Below are 15530 nucleotides of genomic sequence, written 5' to 3'. Positions count from 1 at the left end.
CAAGACAAATCAGACTCCTGAAAGGGGTACAGTAGTCTGGAAAGGTAGAGAGCCACTGTTGACCCAAGCTGGGAGGCTCACTTTCATGGGCTATGTAGACATACCTTGTGTGGCTAGCTAGCAGAGCTGGCTTGTGATTGGCAGGAATGCAGCCCTGGCTCTTCCTTTCCCCTTCCTCCTTCCCCCTCCCCATATTCCCTTTGGGCACTAATGTATCCCAGACAAATAAAGAACCAACAGTTCCTGTGCTACCTTGAGCGTCAGCTCACCCCTTATACATGCTGCACAAGGAGTGGGAGGAGAGGCTTTTTATTTCTGTCACTCCACTACACCCTCATATAAGGGCCAGGCAGACTTTGGCTCTAAATGAAAAAGAAATCTACACAAGAGTTAAGAAACTGTGATGTAGATCTGTTCCTGCCTTGTCCAATTTACCTAAGCCACCTCCCACATTGGACTGATCATAAGCAGATTTGATTGGTTTGGGAGGGCAACTCTTGGCTTACATCTACAACTGCAGTGTAAGAAGCAGCATGACGCTGTTCACAGTGATGTGAGAGTACCTCTGTTGGGAAAAGTCTGCATTTCTTTTTGCTCTAAATCTCCTGAGCTATGTTGGATTTGAAAGAAATTGAACATGACAGGTCAAATACATTCCTGGTATATCTTCACCTTGAGATCGGAGAACTAACATTTCTCCAGGATGGAAGATGTGCTCTTTAGGCTTGGTCTACATTTAAAAGTTAGGTCAACATAGCTACGTCAGTCAAGGGTGTGAAAAAACCCACTCCTGTCTGACATAAATATGTTGACCTAATCCCCCAGTGTAGACACAGCTATGTCAACAGAAGAATGCTTCCATCAACATATACCTAACTTCATTTGGGGAACTGGTGTTCCCATACTGATAGAAAAAATCCTTCCTGTGTCTACACTATGGAATTATGCTGGTGTAGCTACACAAATGTAATTATGCCAGTATAGTCTCCATAGTGTAGACACAAACTTGGTGTGTTTTATTTAGGGCCCATATTCCCTTGCTTCCTCAGCATTAAGAATGCTTAAAGATATGTAAAACCCAAATGATTTGTACCTGGAATGAGCATGGATTTACAAGTGTTTAATGGGTTACAGTGTTTGTTAAAAGGGAATCAGAATAAATGTTGTGTTAATTTGTCATCTTTTTGAATTCTCTAGCTTCATTTCAGCTGAAACACCTGAAAGCCTTGCATATAAATTATGTGCAGTCCAGGCATGTGAGGACAGAACCAACTTCAGACCAGTTTATGATTTATGTCACTGATGGGAAGCATCATTCAGTGGAGACCCCATTTTATGTCCTGATCAACCCAACAAATGATGAAGTCCCAGAATTCATAGCAAGGAACATAACTGTAAGGAAGGATACAAAATACTAGATATCTAATGACTTTCTATGCCAGAAAATATATAGCCAATGGCTCCTTTTTAATATACATATTAGTATCTTTCTGGAACCTATTCCCCTTCTTTTGGTCTGCTGTGTGAAATTCAGCCCTATGCAGGGAAACACAAGGCCTATTCAACACATAAGTCTCATATCAGCCCTTAAAATAAGGTGTTAATATTGCACGGGCCTTGTGCTGGTGCTCTGCACAAGAGTGAATTTCACCAATTACCAACTTTAGTAGTATTTTAAATACTTACCTGAGCAGACTTGATTTACTGTAATGTCTATGTATATTTATCTAATCTCTTGTATGTAGATATTTGTGTATATACACACATAGATGTAGCTCCAATATATTTCATGACGCCAAAACTCAGCATGCCCAGAGCTAAAAGCCACTTCACTGATGATTTGTATGATTCTCAGTTTCCTTTACAATACTCTGGTACAAGAAATTGTCATGGTAAAAAAAGAACTTTCCTGCAGACCAAAAAAAAAAAAAAAAAAAAAGAGGGGGGGAGAGGGGAGGGCAAAATAATATTACCTAGGAAACATAGGATGAAATCCCAGCCCCAGTTGCCATTGACTTCAATAGCATCAGGATTTCATCTGTCATCAATCCCACAGAATTGATGTGCAATTGGGGTATATGCGATGTTTCACAATATTAAATTTTTTCAAACTGTGTGGATCTGCCATGTAGCTGCCTCTTAATGTATGTAAGAGTGGTTATGGTCAGAAGCATGATCATGTAAAAATGGCATCTTCTTATTCATCCTGGCCAGATTCTCAGCTTGGCCCCAGGAGAGAGAGGAGAATCAGGGAGCTGGTTTCTTGTGTTTTGTTGATCTATAAGGGGCAATTCCTGCAAATACTTACTGCTGAGCATAACAACATTTACTACTGTGAATAGTCCCATTGACTTCAATAAGGCTGCCATAGTAGTAAGCACTGTGCTGGTAAGTAAGTAAGAGCTCAAAGAATCAGACTTTTAAACAATAAAAGAATCTTTGCTAAGGAGGTGGAGGGTTGTTTTTTCCTTTTGGTTTCAGAGGCGCCTCTGACGATTTGTGGGAGGGACCTGGCTGCTCTCTGTGAGGGAAGAGGATTCCATTTCTTAAAGAAAGAAACTACTCTTTCTACAGAAAAATCATGGTTATTGTTGCTTTGTTTTGTTTTGCTGCTCAGGTGCAGGAGGGCCAAGTGAAAGAACTGGATCTCTCTGTAATCAACGTGATTGATCTGGATGTACCTCAAGATCGTTTGATGTTTACCGTTGTCCAGCAACCCCAGCATGGATTCCTCATTAATGGAGTTTATGGCAATGATGTTATGAATTACAAAAGATTCATTAACAGTCACCACAATCATGAACGTCCTGTGCATGACTTTTCCATGGAGCTTCTTAAGAATGGTAAATGCAGCATTTCTTTTGCATCAGTCCTTTTGTTCCTTTAAAAATTCATACCAGACAAAGTGGCCTTGTAAGAAACATTCATTACTTATTCACCGGGCCTAGCCATAGTTTCATAGGAAAATTTAAGAATAGCAAATTAAATCTGAGTGGCATTTTCTGAGTTCAACATATTTAATCCCTTGGGAATCCCTCAAGAAGTTCATCCTTAGAAGCCTACACCTCAAGTTTCCTGTAAGGACAATAACACAGTTTTCTAACCCTTAGTGGAGATCATCTGCTTTGGAAAATGAGAGGTCTAAAATATGCTAGCTGGTATGTTTTAATTAACACTTTTTAATGCCACTTAGTATCTACTCTAGGTCATTTTTAAGAACGTTATGTAGTCATGGGTAGAAAATTGCTCTATGTGGTAGAGGTAGGAGATGGGGATCTATTGTTAACCATGACCAGCTAATTGAAACCTGTTTGTCGACTCTGATATTCTGGAGAACAATGAAGTAATTAACATGATTTCAATACATTTACACTTATGTAACTCAGATCAGAATTTGGGCCTCAGAGCACTGAGGACAAATATATTCTCCCTCTGTTTTTATAAGGTCACCCATCACCACTGTATCTGATCTTCTTCCACAAAAAGTAGACACAAAAATATCAGGTACTCATCCTACATTCCTCAGTCTTTCCTAGTCATTCATATTTACCCCATCTCAGTTGTGTGACCCCTCTTCTCTCTCTTTCTACTACAGACCTTACCACTTCAGTACCCTTCCACTAAAGTTCCACTCCAAAGAACTGCAGTATGACCTCTCTATCCTCCTTTGTCTAGCCACCTGCTGGCCACCCTGGCATGTGGCGTTCTGGTGGATAATCTGGGAACCAGCTTTGGGACAGTTATTCAGATGTGGACTAGCAAATGTCAAGGTCCTAGGCCTGTTCCCCTTGTACATTCATTCAAACACTTGACTTAAACAACCAGTTCTTGAGTATTAGCCACTGAGGAATGGACAGCTGTGCATGGGTTAAATCATGGACCTACATGTGAAATGGATATGGTATAGGGAAAAACAGCTCATTCAATTAAGTGAAACTAAATCTGGATTTAACAAGTAACTTTATGGAGTCGTGTTTTGTTTGGCTTTTTAAATGCACTAGATAAATTTTGCTCATTTAAATCCTTGCAATCCTTTTGACAATGTGTAAATGAGACTGAAATACAAAAAATGACAAAAATTATAGGTCTCCTTTTTCTCTAAGAAAATATGAGGACATTTTATTATTTTTAAAACAATGTTTTTACATCAGTGTAAAAAAAACTTTATGGAAGTTGGACATATTGCAGTGATAATGACATAAATATGTTTACTCTATCCATTATGCTTATTTCTTCATTGTTCTAATTAGAGAGGAAATAGCCCAAATCATTTACTTTTTTTAATTGAATCCTCAAACTTTGGAGAAGTACATGTGGGGTTTGATTATAATTCATTTGCATTATGGTGGCACCTAGAGGTGCAACTGAGATCAAGTCCCCATTGTGCTAGGCACTGTACAAACATGACAGTCCCTGTCCTATAGAACATACAGTCTAAGTGGACAAGACAGATAAAGGATAGCAGAAAGGAAGTATATTATTGTGCTTTTTCAGATTGGGAACTGAGGTACAGAGAGATTAAATAAATTGCCCAAGGTCACACAGAAAGTCTCTGTCATAGCCAGGAACTGAAGCCAGATCTCCTGAATCCCCCATCCACTGTCTCAACCAGAACACCAGTCTTTCTCCCTAAAGATCCTTCCTCCCTATGGATCGGTTAAGACAAAGAGGAGTGATATCTGACCATCTTATCTCCCAGTCAAGTAGAAATTTTAAATTGGGGTGGATGGACGGAAAATGTTTACCTTTTCAGAACAAAGATAGTTTGGAAAGGAGTTTCGTTCTTTTAACAGGTCATGCTGCTCTCTTCGAGTTGCTGGTGTACTGATGGATTAATGAACAGCTGCTGCTTACATGGCTTGTCCTCTGCTAGCTGAAACAAACTGGCTGTGACCAGAAGACATGGTGGGTTGGGGAGAGGGGGAGGATGATGGAGGCAGAGGGACATGTCATGAAAGAGATTTTGAAGGAGACAGATTTTATTTTCTCTTTTTTTTTCTCCCTCTCCCCAGGAATGAGGCTGGTGTACATGCATGATGACTCTGAAAATCTCATTGATGGTTTTACACTCCAGCTGTCAGATGGGAAACATAAAGTCCTCAGAACCATTCTGGTAAAGGTCATCCCAGTTAATGACGAGAAGCCAATGCTGAGCAAGTAAGCCACATGTTCCTATTCCAAATTGTGGGATGTGTTCAACAGTGATCAAAACAGCAAAATAGTGATTAATGGGGCTATTCTGCCATAAATAGCCATAGACTAACGCCAACAGAGATGTTCCTGCATATGCCACCATAGGACTGTTTAACAAAAGCATTCCCAATAAAGATCACCGTTGATAACAAAATGCCTAAATCACAAAGTTTCTTTTCATGTTGCTTTTTATTTAATAATAAACGGCTGTTGTGATCTATATTTAGGCACATATTCATTTTGTCTGTTAGAGCTTAGTTAAAATATTATTTAAAAGGAACCCTGATCTTTGTACTCCCTCTGCTGGCCAATACATACAGTGGGATTTACTTTAGCTATCCAGCTATCTCTTTCTCCTGGACATTGGTGACATGTGGCTATAGTATATATCAGCTAACACTGAAAATAGCGTAGGATTTGGGGATTGAGAAATAACCCATTCCCTATCATCTGAGATCACCCCATGCCACTAAAAGGCTCTATAGAGTTACGGAGTAAGCTCTGAACATTCATAGTAGATTTTGTTTTTTAAAAATATTCTCTTTCAATCATAATCCATCTTCCAGTCAAGGGATGAGTTAACTTCCTCCCCTTTCATCAAAGCTGTGATTTACAAATTAATTAAACTCAGGATGATGCTATATGGAGGAACACACATGACTGATGTTTCACTCTGACTCCTGATCTTTTAGAAGTAACTACTGCAGTTGCATTTAAAGCTAATATGATCTGTTTTTAATTTGACTAGGAGAGTGAGGGTAACTTTCCACTGACATGATTTATTAGGCAGCAGACAGCTGCTGTTTTAAAACAAACAAAAGGAAGTATTTTTTTTTTCACACAATGCACAGTCAACCTGTGGAACTCTTTGCCAGGGGATGTTGTGAAGGCCAAGACTATAACAGGGTTCAAAAAAGAACTAGATATGTTCATGGAGGATAGGTCCATCAATGGCTATTAGCCAGGATGGGCAGGGATGGTGCCTTTAGCCTCTGTTTGCCAGAAGCTGGGAATGGGCGACAGGGGATGGATCACTTGATGATTACCTGTTCTGTTCATTCCCTCTGGGGCACCTGCCATGGGACACTGTCGGAAGACAGGATACTGGGCTAGATGGACCTTTGGTCTGACCCAGTATGGCCATTCTTATGTTCTTATGATCCCTCTGTGAAAAGTTTCATCCTTTAACTACTGATGGTTATTGGAAACAATATTTCTTAAATTGCTAGAACTCCTTGCTAAACGCAGAGGCATAGATTTTAAGAATGTGTATCTTCATCAACCAGACAAAAATAAGGAATACAAAAGTTAATTTTACAATTACGTGATTGCAAAGAGATATATAGTACACATGAGCAAGAGTAGTGACCATAGCTCAGAATGCAGGGTACAGTTTACATATTAATAAAATGAAATGATGTAATCAAAATTACTGATCAAATATACCTTGATATTTTTCTTGTTTGGATAAAGTTCAGTAGATCATTCCCCACTCTTTCTCTTTGGAGTGAGGTATGGAGGTGACTGCAGATAAGTGTATTTCACCTTCTGTGCCCAGAAGAACCCAGAAACTGTGTTGCTGCCTTGACAGGCAGTGATTATATCTTATAATTAGTCATCCCCAGTGGGGAATCTTGCTCACCCTTTGATTTGGGATCACCTTTCCTCCCCACTTTAGTCCCATTCTCCAATAGCCTGCACATGCCATGCAGTTGGAAAAGTAAAGGCAGACTTGAAAAGAACTGATGGGGTGTTCCTGATCTAGCCGTTGATGTTTCTGAATCACTATGAGTACTGCACAATCACCTTTGCACCTTCTTCCATTTAGCCCTGCTGTGTGGAACACCTTCCCCGAATGTAAAGCCACTACATTTCCCCCCGCCCCCCAAAGCCCCTCTTCAAGACCATCTACTCTGATACCAGAAAGAATTAGCCAACTAATTCTGACTAGGTAGATGAAGAGTTAGAGTCCGATGACATTTAGTATTTTTTTTAATGTACCTATAGTAGCTCTGGTTTTTTTAACCCATCTTCTAATCCCTTTGTATGTTGCTTGTCTTCTTAGATTGTAGGCTCTTTGGGGCATAGACTGTGTTTTACCTTATCGCTGGTTGGCGCCTAGTACATAGTTAATGTTACTGGTATACAAGTAATAAATAATAACAATAGTAAAATTATGTGAAGAGAGAGCTGCTAAGAGGCAGGTACTAGCTGAAGGGAGGAAACAGAGAGAGAGAGACTGAGAATTAGGCTGGAGTAAGTCTCTGGAGGAATTTAAAACCATTTTTGGGACTTCCATCCTACCTGACTCTGTATTTTCTTGTGCAGTGGCAGCCACGAACACCAATGAGCAAAAGGCTGTAAGCGAAACCTTACAGTGATTTGATCCTGGAGGGCTAATGGAAAGTCTGAGGAGGGAAGCATAGGCAACCAGCAGAATGGGCCTCTGTTCCTCGTGCAGGCTCTTTTTCAGGGCTCAGCCAGCCAATGATTGAACAGCCAATGAATTAAGACCCCTAAAGGGCCAATGGCGCACTTATTGGTATGGCCTGTAATAGCATCATGGCCACCTTGTTCATATTGCCCCTCTAAGGCAACCCAGATAATGACTATGGAGGGGGGCAGAGAGAATTGATTCCTGTTGTGAGATCCAAAGTTGCTTCAGATCTGTTTCGTTGGTATTGGTTTTCACTGTTGTTATGAGAAATCAATCTTCTCTGCTTGCTGTTTTGCAGATATATGTGTTCTCCTTTAGTCATTCTGCAGTTATTATTCCTGTCAGCTTCTGGGTAATCCATTTCCTGGCAGTAGTATCACTTGTTGGAAAGGTTACTTTTCTGTTTTCACATCAGTGCATGAGGTTTTTCTTTTTTTCAGGAAGGATGAGATAGAGGTGAATATGGGTGAAACCCGAATAATTTCTAGTGCTGTTCTGTCAGCCGAAGATAAAGACACCTCCAGGGAGAGAATTTACTATTTATTTGAAAGAATTCCAGAAAATGGGCAGCTTCAGCTCAAGGTTAGTCTTTGTACTTTAACAAAAAGCAAGCAAGCAAACAACTCTCTCTTGTTAGAACAAAAAGAAGCTGATTCTCCTTTTATCCTGAATGTCTTTCATGTTTTGGAATACACTGCTCTGGCGAACTGACTTGTGTAGCTGAACCATGCAAAATACTAAATCAGAGGTTTTGATACTAGAGGTGGGAGTCTCGGATGGCGTGAAGGGGAAGTTAAAATCATGGCAGGATCTTCCTGGGATGATGGTGGAGATCCTAGAGGGGAAGAATCCCAATGGGAGGAAGAGGAGAGAGAAGAGCTAGACCAAATGGGGGGCAAGATCAACCCCAGAGACAGAGGATGGGGAGATATTTTAGGGACCAGGAAGAGAGTGGAAGGAGACCCCACAGATGAGACACTCCCCAGTGGTGCAGGAGAGAACCTATCAGTGAGAGAGAAAGAAAGTAGAGAGGGAGAAAGAGAAAGGGAAGGTCAGAAAATAAGTGTTAATGAGAGAGAAAGAGAGACTGAAAAAATAGGACTAGAAACAGGAGGGAAGAAAAGAATTGACCGAAGATGAGCAATCAGAACAATAAGCAAGGCAGACATACTAACCATTTCTTTGTGATTTGTTATGTAGAAAATTGGCTATTGTATTCCAGGTAGCATGATTCTGTGAAACAAGTGGGGCTTGGTTCTGAATGACGGTGTTGGAAATGGGAGCCTAGTGCCCCATACATCAGGGAGGAAAATAAGTTGCTAGGTAGATTCTGGCTTCTCCTAATATTGTATATAGGTTTGTGTGTGTGTCTAACAAGAAATAGATGAGTGTTGTCTGAAGCCCGTGGGTCTGGTGTGTTGTGCTTATTGGTATTTTAACATTATTTGCTCCAGCAGCAGCATATTACGCTGGGACACAGCTCCTGCTCAATACCACATATTCAGATTTTGGTTGATCTAGCATATTTGTTGTTAAAGACCTTGAAATCTTCTGCAAAGCAGGATATTGCACCTGACATTTCAAATTTTTCCAGGGAAGGACCCCTTGGCTCCCTAATTCTCCCTGCCTCCCTCTAACCCCCCATAGGCTCCTCACTTATGCCTGGCTGGCTTTGGGCCTGAGCAGAACTAGGAGTAATGGCATGAAATGGAAAATGTAGGCTGAATATGAGGAAACACTTCCTAGCAGTGAGCTCCGTTAGGTTCTTAGCATCTGCTTTTTCCAGCTCTTCTGGCTGCTTGGCTACAAAGCTCCTACCAACTACTGCCCCTGAAACCTCCTATTAGGAAGGAGGTCCAAAGTGTGAAAGGGGAATATAGGTAGGCTATCATCAGCAAGGGTGTAAATAACTGAGCAATATCTACCAATTGAGCAAAATTAACTTGGGAAAACTTATGGAATACTGTCAGGTTGCTGACAGATTTTTATTCTTTCTAGGTAGGTAGGGACTGGGTGACGCTCCAAACTGAAATGAAGTGCACCCAGGAGGAAATAGATATGAACCTTGTGAGATATGTGCATACAGGAGCTATGGGGTCCAGGAACCAAGACAGCTTCACATTTCATCTGTGGGATGGGGACAACAAATCCCCAGCAATGGACTTCTATATAACTATCAAGGATATGGAAAAAGGTAAAGATCTGGGTAATTTTGCATTCTACCATGACTAATTCTTATACCAGGGCAATCTGAAAAAAATTAAATTGCCATTTATGATCCACTCTTTGACCTTAACCCTTTAATGGGTAGGGTCCAATTATCTTCAGTGGGGCTCCAAGCCTGCAGTAGCATCTGTCTGCATGGAACTCATTGTGGGATTGGGTCTTTTAAAATTATTTTTGAAGAAGGCTTCCTAAGATTTCAAAAGGTTGTACACTCAGTTAATACTTTATCCTTCACCTCATAGGACCTCAAAGTGCTTTATAAATATAGACTAAACTGGGCTGACAATATCTTGGTAAAGTGAGTATTATACTCATTTTGTACATGGGTAAACCAAGGCACAGAAAAATGGTAAGCAATTTCTCCAAAGCAAGTAATAAGAACAGCAAAGCTGGGAGGATGGTATGGTTCAGGACTCCTGACTCCCAATTTAGTGCTATAACCATGAGGCCTTACTTCCATCATTGGATTTGTGTTACCTTTATTGTGGATTTATTCTTGACGAATGTGACATTACACAATCACTATTTAAAACCATGAATTCATCTACCTACACTAGGTGGAAACAATAGGTAAGAGAGAAATACAAATGTCAATATGACACTTTTAACTGGGTATCATGTATCTTGCAGGGGACATTGCTGTTTTCGTGAGGCCACTTACTGTATCTAAGGGGGACAGAGGTTTCTTGACAACTGATGTTCTCCTTGCAATTGATGGAACTGAGAAACCAGAAGAGCTCCTCTATGTGATAACCTCGCCACCTCAGTATGGACAGATAGAGTATGTCAGCTATCCTGGAGTCCCTATTACAAGTTTCAGCCAAATGGATGTAGCAGGTCAAGCAATCTGCTATGTCCACAATAGCAAGGCAGCTGCTCCCCGAGACCTGTTCAGGTAAGTTCTGAAGAATTCCTTCTTGCTTGTTACTTTGACTAATAACAAAACTGATGGAAAGGTGGTAGTGATGGTGCTGGTAGTAAATAGCCAATGTTTATATGACAAGAGGTATTACCTCTATCTTGGATTTAGCCTTGACTGACACTATGTGATCACTACTCAACCTTTAAAACCATGAAATAAGAGCATGGGCTATATTCATCTGCCTATAATGGTTCAAATATTGTTATAAGATGCAAATATACATGGCTGATAACAACTAAGTCAGAAGAGTGGGCCTCAGTAACATCCCTTGTGGAATTTCACCTTAAACTATAACGTTTTCCTTGTTAATTGTACCACTGGTGTTACATCCTTCTGTAAGGAGGAGACAGAGCTAGGATGCACATTTCTTGTAATACCTGAAATCCTTCAGAACCAGGTGTTTTTTCAACTATACGTTCTTTATATTCCCCCCTGAAAAGATAGATTAATTATTTAATTTCTCTTTCAATTTTCCACACCACACTCCATCTGAAGCAGTACAATCTCTTATCACTGATAAGGGCAAAGATCCCCAGGACTGCAGGTGATGCAGACTGTATCCCTTTATATATTGAGGTATTGAGATCTTTGCTAATTTCCAAAGTGCTGCCATGTGGATTGGAAATCCATCCTTACTATACCCAGACCAGATGTTAATACTAGGCAGCAGCTGAAAGCACATGCATGCTATTCAGTGTCATACAGTTTGCTAAAACCCATGGAATTCCCAGGTCTTCCTATTTCACTTGGAACAGAAAAGTCTTTTGACTGTGTTGAGTGGAAGTTTTATTAAAGGTAAATCTTTAGCGAAGCACCTACACTAAATGGCTGGCTTGATTGCTGGGGAACTGTGTGAGGTAAAAGAATCTCCTCTCATACATCCCACATTGTCTCCCCTGTAGAGGACACATGGTAGTAGGTGTTGTGGAGTGTCAAAGATACAAGAATCTGAATTAAAGTGGAGCCTCCATCTCTGGCAATCCCATCTCCTTTCCCCCACCGCCCTCACGGGCAAACTGGGAACTGCCAGGAAGCTGAGCTTTACACAAGGGGTATCCCCCACCCCTCCCACCCAGCCTCTGCAATCCTCTCCCCTCTCTATGTGTAGCAGATTTGCCTCAGAGAAGGCAGGTGCTATAAAAATCCCTAAAATAGAAAGTTTAGAGCATCATATTCCTTACATTCATCTCCCTCAACTAAAGTTTTCTAATGGTTCATATTTTCTGAAGGTTGCATGCTGAACCATGTTTTCTATAAGGTTTCCTGTTGGTTCCCTCCATTCTTTTGTTTATTCTAGATGGGAACCTTCAGCTCGGGCTATCCATCAGCTGTTTATCTATGGCTTTAAGATAGGTGGTTCAATCCATAAGAGCTCTCTGCCTGAGTTATTAACATATCTTGATTATCTCTCTGGTTACAAAACCAACTTTAATAAATATACTAATAAGGTAGACAAATTACATACTCTGACACAGTTCTCTTTTCTGAGTAGTCATAAACTCATTTAAATACCTTGGTGCCTGCTTAATATATCAATTTGAAGCCTCATATCAGTATAATGTCCCTCCTGAATTTTTGCCAAAATTAAGGATGATTTGCTTCCATGGACCAATGTAATAACAACCCAGGTGGGTAGGATCAAACTTATCAAAATGTAAATTTGCCATTGTCTGTCTTATATATTCCAACACCTGCTTATTAGTACTTATTGGTACACCACCCCAAAATCTCTCAGGACTTATATCAAACATTTAGCTGATTTACACGGCAACAGCATATATCATTTATTCCTTCCTAGTACTCTTGTCTCCCTAAGAAACAAGAAGGCCTCACTCTGCCTAATTTGCAATTCTGTGCCGCTCATAAAATTCCTCAGTTGCCCAGATCTTCAGCTGGTAGCATAATGCCACTGATTTCAGTAGAGCTACAGTTGAGGATCTGGCTCATTACTATATTATTTTTTAGGACGGCAGCTCTAATTGTGTCACTTTTAGCATAAAGTGCTCAATCTCCTGGCACCACACCCAATTTCTTTCATACTAGAGTCAGTGCTCCCACCAAATCATTGTCCACACTGAGAATTTGGGTTCAGATTTCTTGATCTAGACTTAGATAGTTCTTTCATGCCTCTTGGTACAGCCATTCTTTGGAGCAGATTGAGTGACTGTGTCATGCAGTTTAACCATTTAACTAACTTCTGCCTTAACCTTCTTGTTGTCAACAGTGTTATATGGTGGAAGAGCAGTGTACGTGACCATCAGTAATATATTCCCTGATACATATAGACTGTGCCCTGCTCTTGTGTTGTGTGCTTCTTATTTCAACACAACAGACTTTTTAAATCTTCAGTAAGTGACATTAATTCTACCACAGGCTTTTTGTATTCTATACTGATTCTTTCACACACTGATGAGCATTAATCTATTCTAGTTCCACAAGACAAGGAAATAAATAAGTACAACAGAATTTGCACACAAAAGTTTGTCACCTTCAGAGCCAGCTTGGCAGTCTAGTGACAATCAAATGCACTGTCACATGGAGAATCTGGGTTGGTCCTGAACCAGCCTCACAAGCCAGCAGAGATTGGTACTCTCTGAAGGCAAAGTGTCTGGACGAACAGAGTTCTGGGTGGTGTTCATAATTTACCTCAATGGGCCATAGAAAAGAAGGGTGTAACTAGAGGGAGGTTCACTATTGCACACAGCCTTTTGGGGATGGGGGTGTTAGGCTGATTAAAATACAGATAATGTTCCGCAAGAAATAGCGATAAGCTTTGAGTAGAGCTGGCTGAGAATTGTCCATCAAAATGTTTGGATTTTTTTGTTTTTGTTTTTTTACAGAAAATGGGATTTCCTCAATATCCACATTTTCCACAGGAAATTTTCAATTTTGCCAACATTTGTTGATTTTCCTTTCGGGAAAATCAAATTAAGTATTTCACTTTGGGTTACCCAAATCAAAATATTGTAGTTTGTTGAACCAAACAGAAACATTTAGTTTTGGGTCAGTTCTATATTAATTTGCCTGAGCTGTCACGGTGCCTCATGGGAGTTGTAGTTTAGATGCTTTCGTGTCCCCATTCTCCTGTATGGGCTAGTGCTCCCAGGTTGGGCTACATCACCCATGATTCATCATTCCCTTCTATGGCTAAACTGCTATAATGCCTCCTAGGACTTTTATGATTGCAGTGTATCCTGGGTGATGTAGTCCAGCCAGGAAGCCTGGCCCAAAGAAGAGAATGAGGCCATGAGGCAACCAAACTACAAGTCCTATGTGGCTCTGTGGCAGACACAATTCAACATTGGACCAAGCTGAAATGAAATGTTTAGACATTTCTGAATGAAAATTAACTGAACTTTTCATTCTACGAAAAAAAATTGATGTTTTGACCCTTTGTCCCAATTTGAAACAAAAGCAAACATTGAAATGTTTGAATTTTGTATGAGGTGGAAATTCTGATTTTCAATCAGCTCTTGCTGTGAGAGCTGTTTTTATGATCGCCTATTTCCATAACAGAGAATACCAGTTACTGAGAATTTGTTAACTTCCTTGGCTTTGTGAAGCTTTGTGATAGTCATGAAGCAGTATGGTTAAGGTGTAGAACACAAACTTGCACAGTTTAAGTTAGACCGGTGCCTCTGTGTCACCCACTTATTTCAGTTTGAGTGGCTTTTCAGTTTAGCTCAAACCTGTTCTTAATTAACTTGAGCTGAACTGAAATAGATCCAGTTTAAACTAAAATAAGTTTTCTGTCTGGACCAGTGGAGAAGAACCAAATTAGAATGATTGGTTTAATAGAAGTAAGATTGTGTTTTTTTTAATAAATATATGTCAGTTTGAATCACTGTAATTTATGTTCCTTTCTGTTATTCTGGCAAAGAATTTGGTTGTGTATAGGGATATAAATACTGCAGTAGATTTTTTTTTTTTAAAACAAGGAATGGTAACATTAATTATATGGAGTTGGGGGAGGGTGGGGGGTTAAATGATCAGATTTTTACCTTCCGCTAAAGTAATTTCTTCAGTAATAAATTTCCCTGTATTGTTTGGTGCTTCTGGCCTGGAAGAAAGATTTGGCAATGCTTGTTTGGACAGATGACTTCAAATGATTAGCAACCTGACATCAGATGCTGGCAGCAGGATGCTAAAAGAACATGCTAATGTCCTCCATTTTGACACGCTGGCTCGATTTTGTAATGAGCTGGCTCTATTTATGATTCCATTTTTATCTTTTAAATGCCATGACAGATGGCAGGTTCTGCAGCCAACTCTATTGCCATGGAACTTCAGAAAGCATAAAACCTTGGTAATGGTGAAATCAAACCATGCGACATGTCCTCCTAACTAAACCTGAGAGTTGTTCCCCAAATTTCATCAGAGGGATGAGAATGTTGGCTGCTTTTCATTCCTAGGGGGAAAACAGAGCAGCAGTAAACCTGAAATAAACAAAAAACTGAAGTGTAGAAATAGGAAAGTGTCGCAATAACTACTTCTTGGACCCAGCCTGCTTCATTATCTGCCAGATCAAGTTACATCTGCATTGTAATTTTCAGCCTTATTTATATATCTAAGATGGTCACAGAACCTGTCCTGTGTCCTGTAGAAGATTCTGGACTAATTTTTCATACACATGAACAGTTCTTCCTAAATCTTTTTGATTAAATATTGGTTTCAGAGATTTCCCAGGGTACCTTCCAGGGAGACCCCAAAAAGGTGGCTGTGTCAATTTGCACCCCTCAGCTGTACTTTTCC

General features: G+C 40.1%; 1 protein-coding gene across 1 annotated transcript in view; it reads left to right on the top strand.

Moving 5' to 3' along the window:
* FREM1 (FRAS1 related extracellular matrix 1) overlaps positions 1-15530 on the top strand; it is a 94793-nt gene that overhangs the window by 47957 nt on the left and 31306 nt on the right. Inside the window, exons 19-24 of the mRNA XM_029911690.1 lie at positions 1198-1394; positions 2618-2843; positions 5013-5157; positions 8071-8212; positions 9629-9824; positions 10487-10751. Coding sequence (XP_029767550.1) covers positions 1198-1394; positions 2618-2843; positions 5013-5157; positions 8071-8212; positions 9629-9824; positions 10487-10751 — 1171 coding nt within the window. The remainder of the gene's footprint in view (positions 1-1197; positions 1395-2617; positions 2844-5012; positions 5158-8070; positions 8213-9628; positions 9825-10486; positions 10752-15530) is intronic.

The sequence above is a fragment of the Terrapene carolina genome, unplaced genomic scaffold (genome assembly GCF_002925995.2).
Source record: "Terrapene carolina triunguis isolate 2854851 unplaced genomic scaffold, T_m_triunguis-2.0 Scaffold113, whole genome shotgun sequence".
NCBI classification, from domain to species: Eukaryota; Metazoa; Chordata; order Testudines; family Emydidae; genus Terrapene; species Terrapene triunguis.
This window is presented reverse-complemented; position numbering and strand designations above follow the sequence as displayed.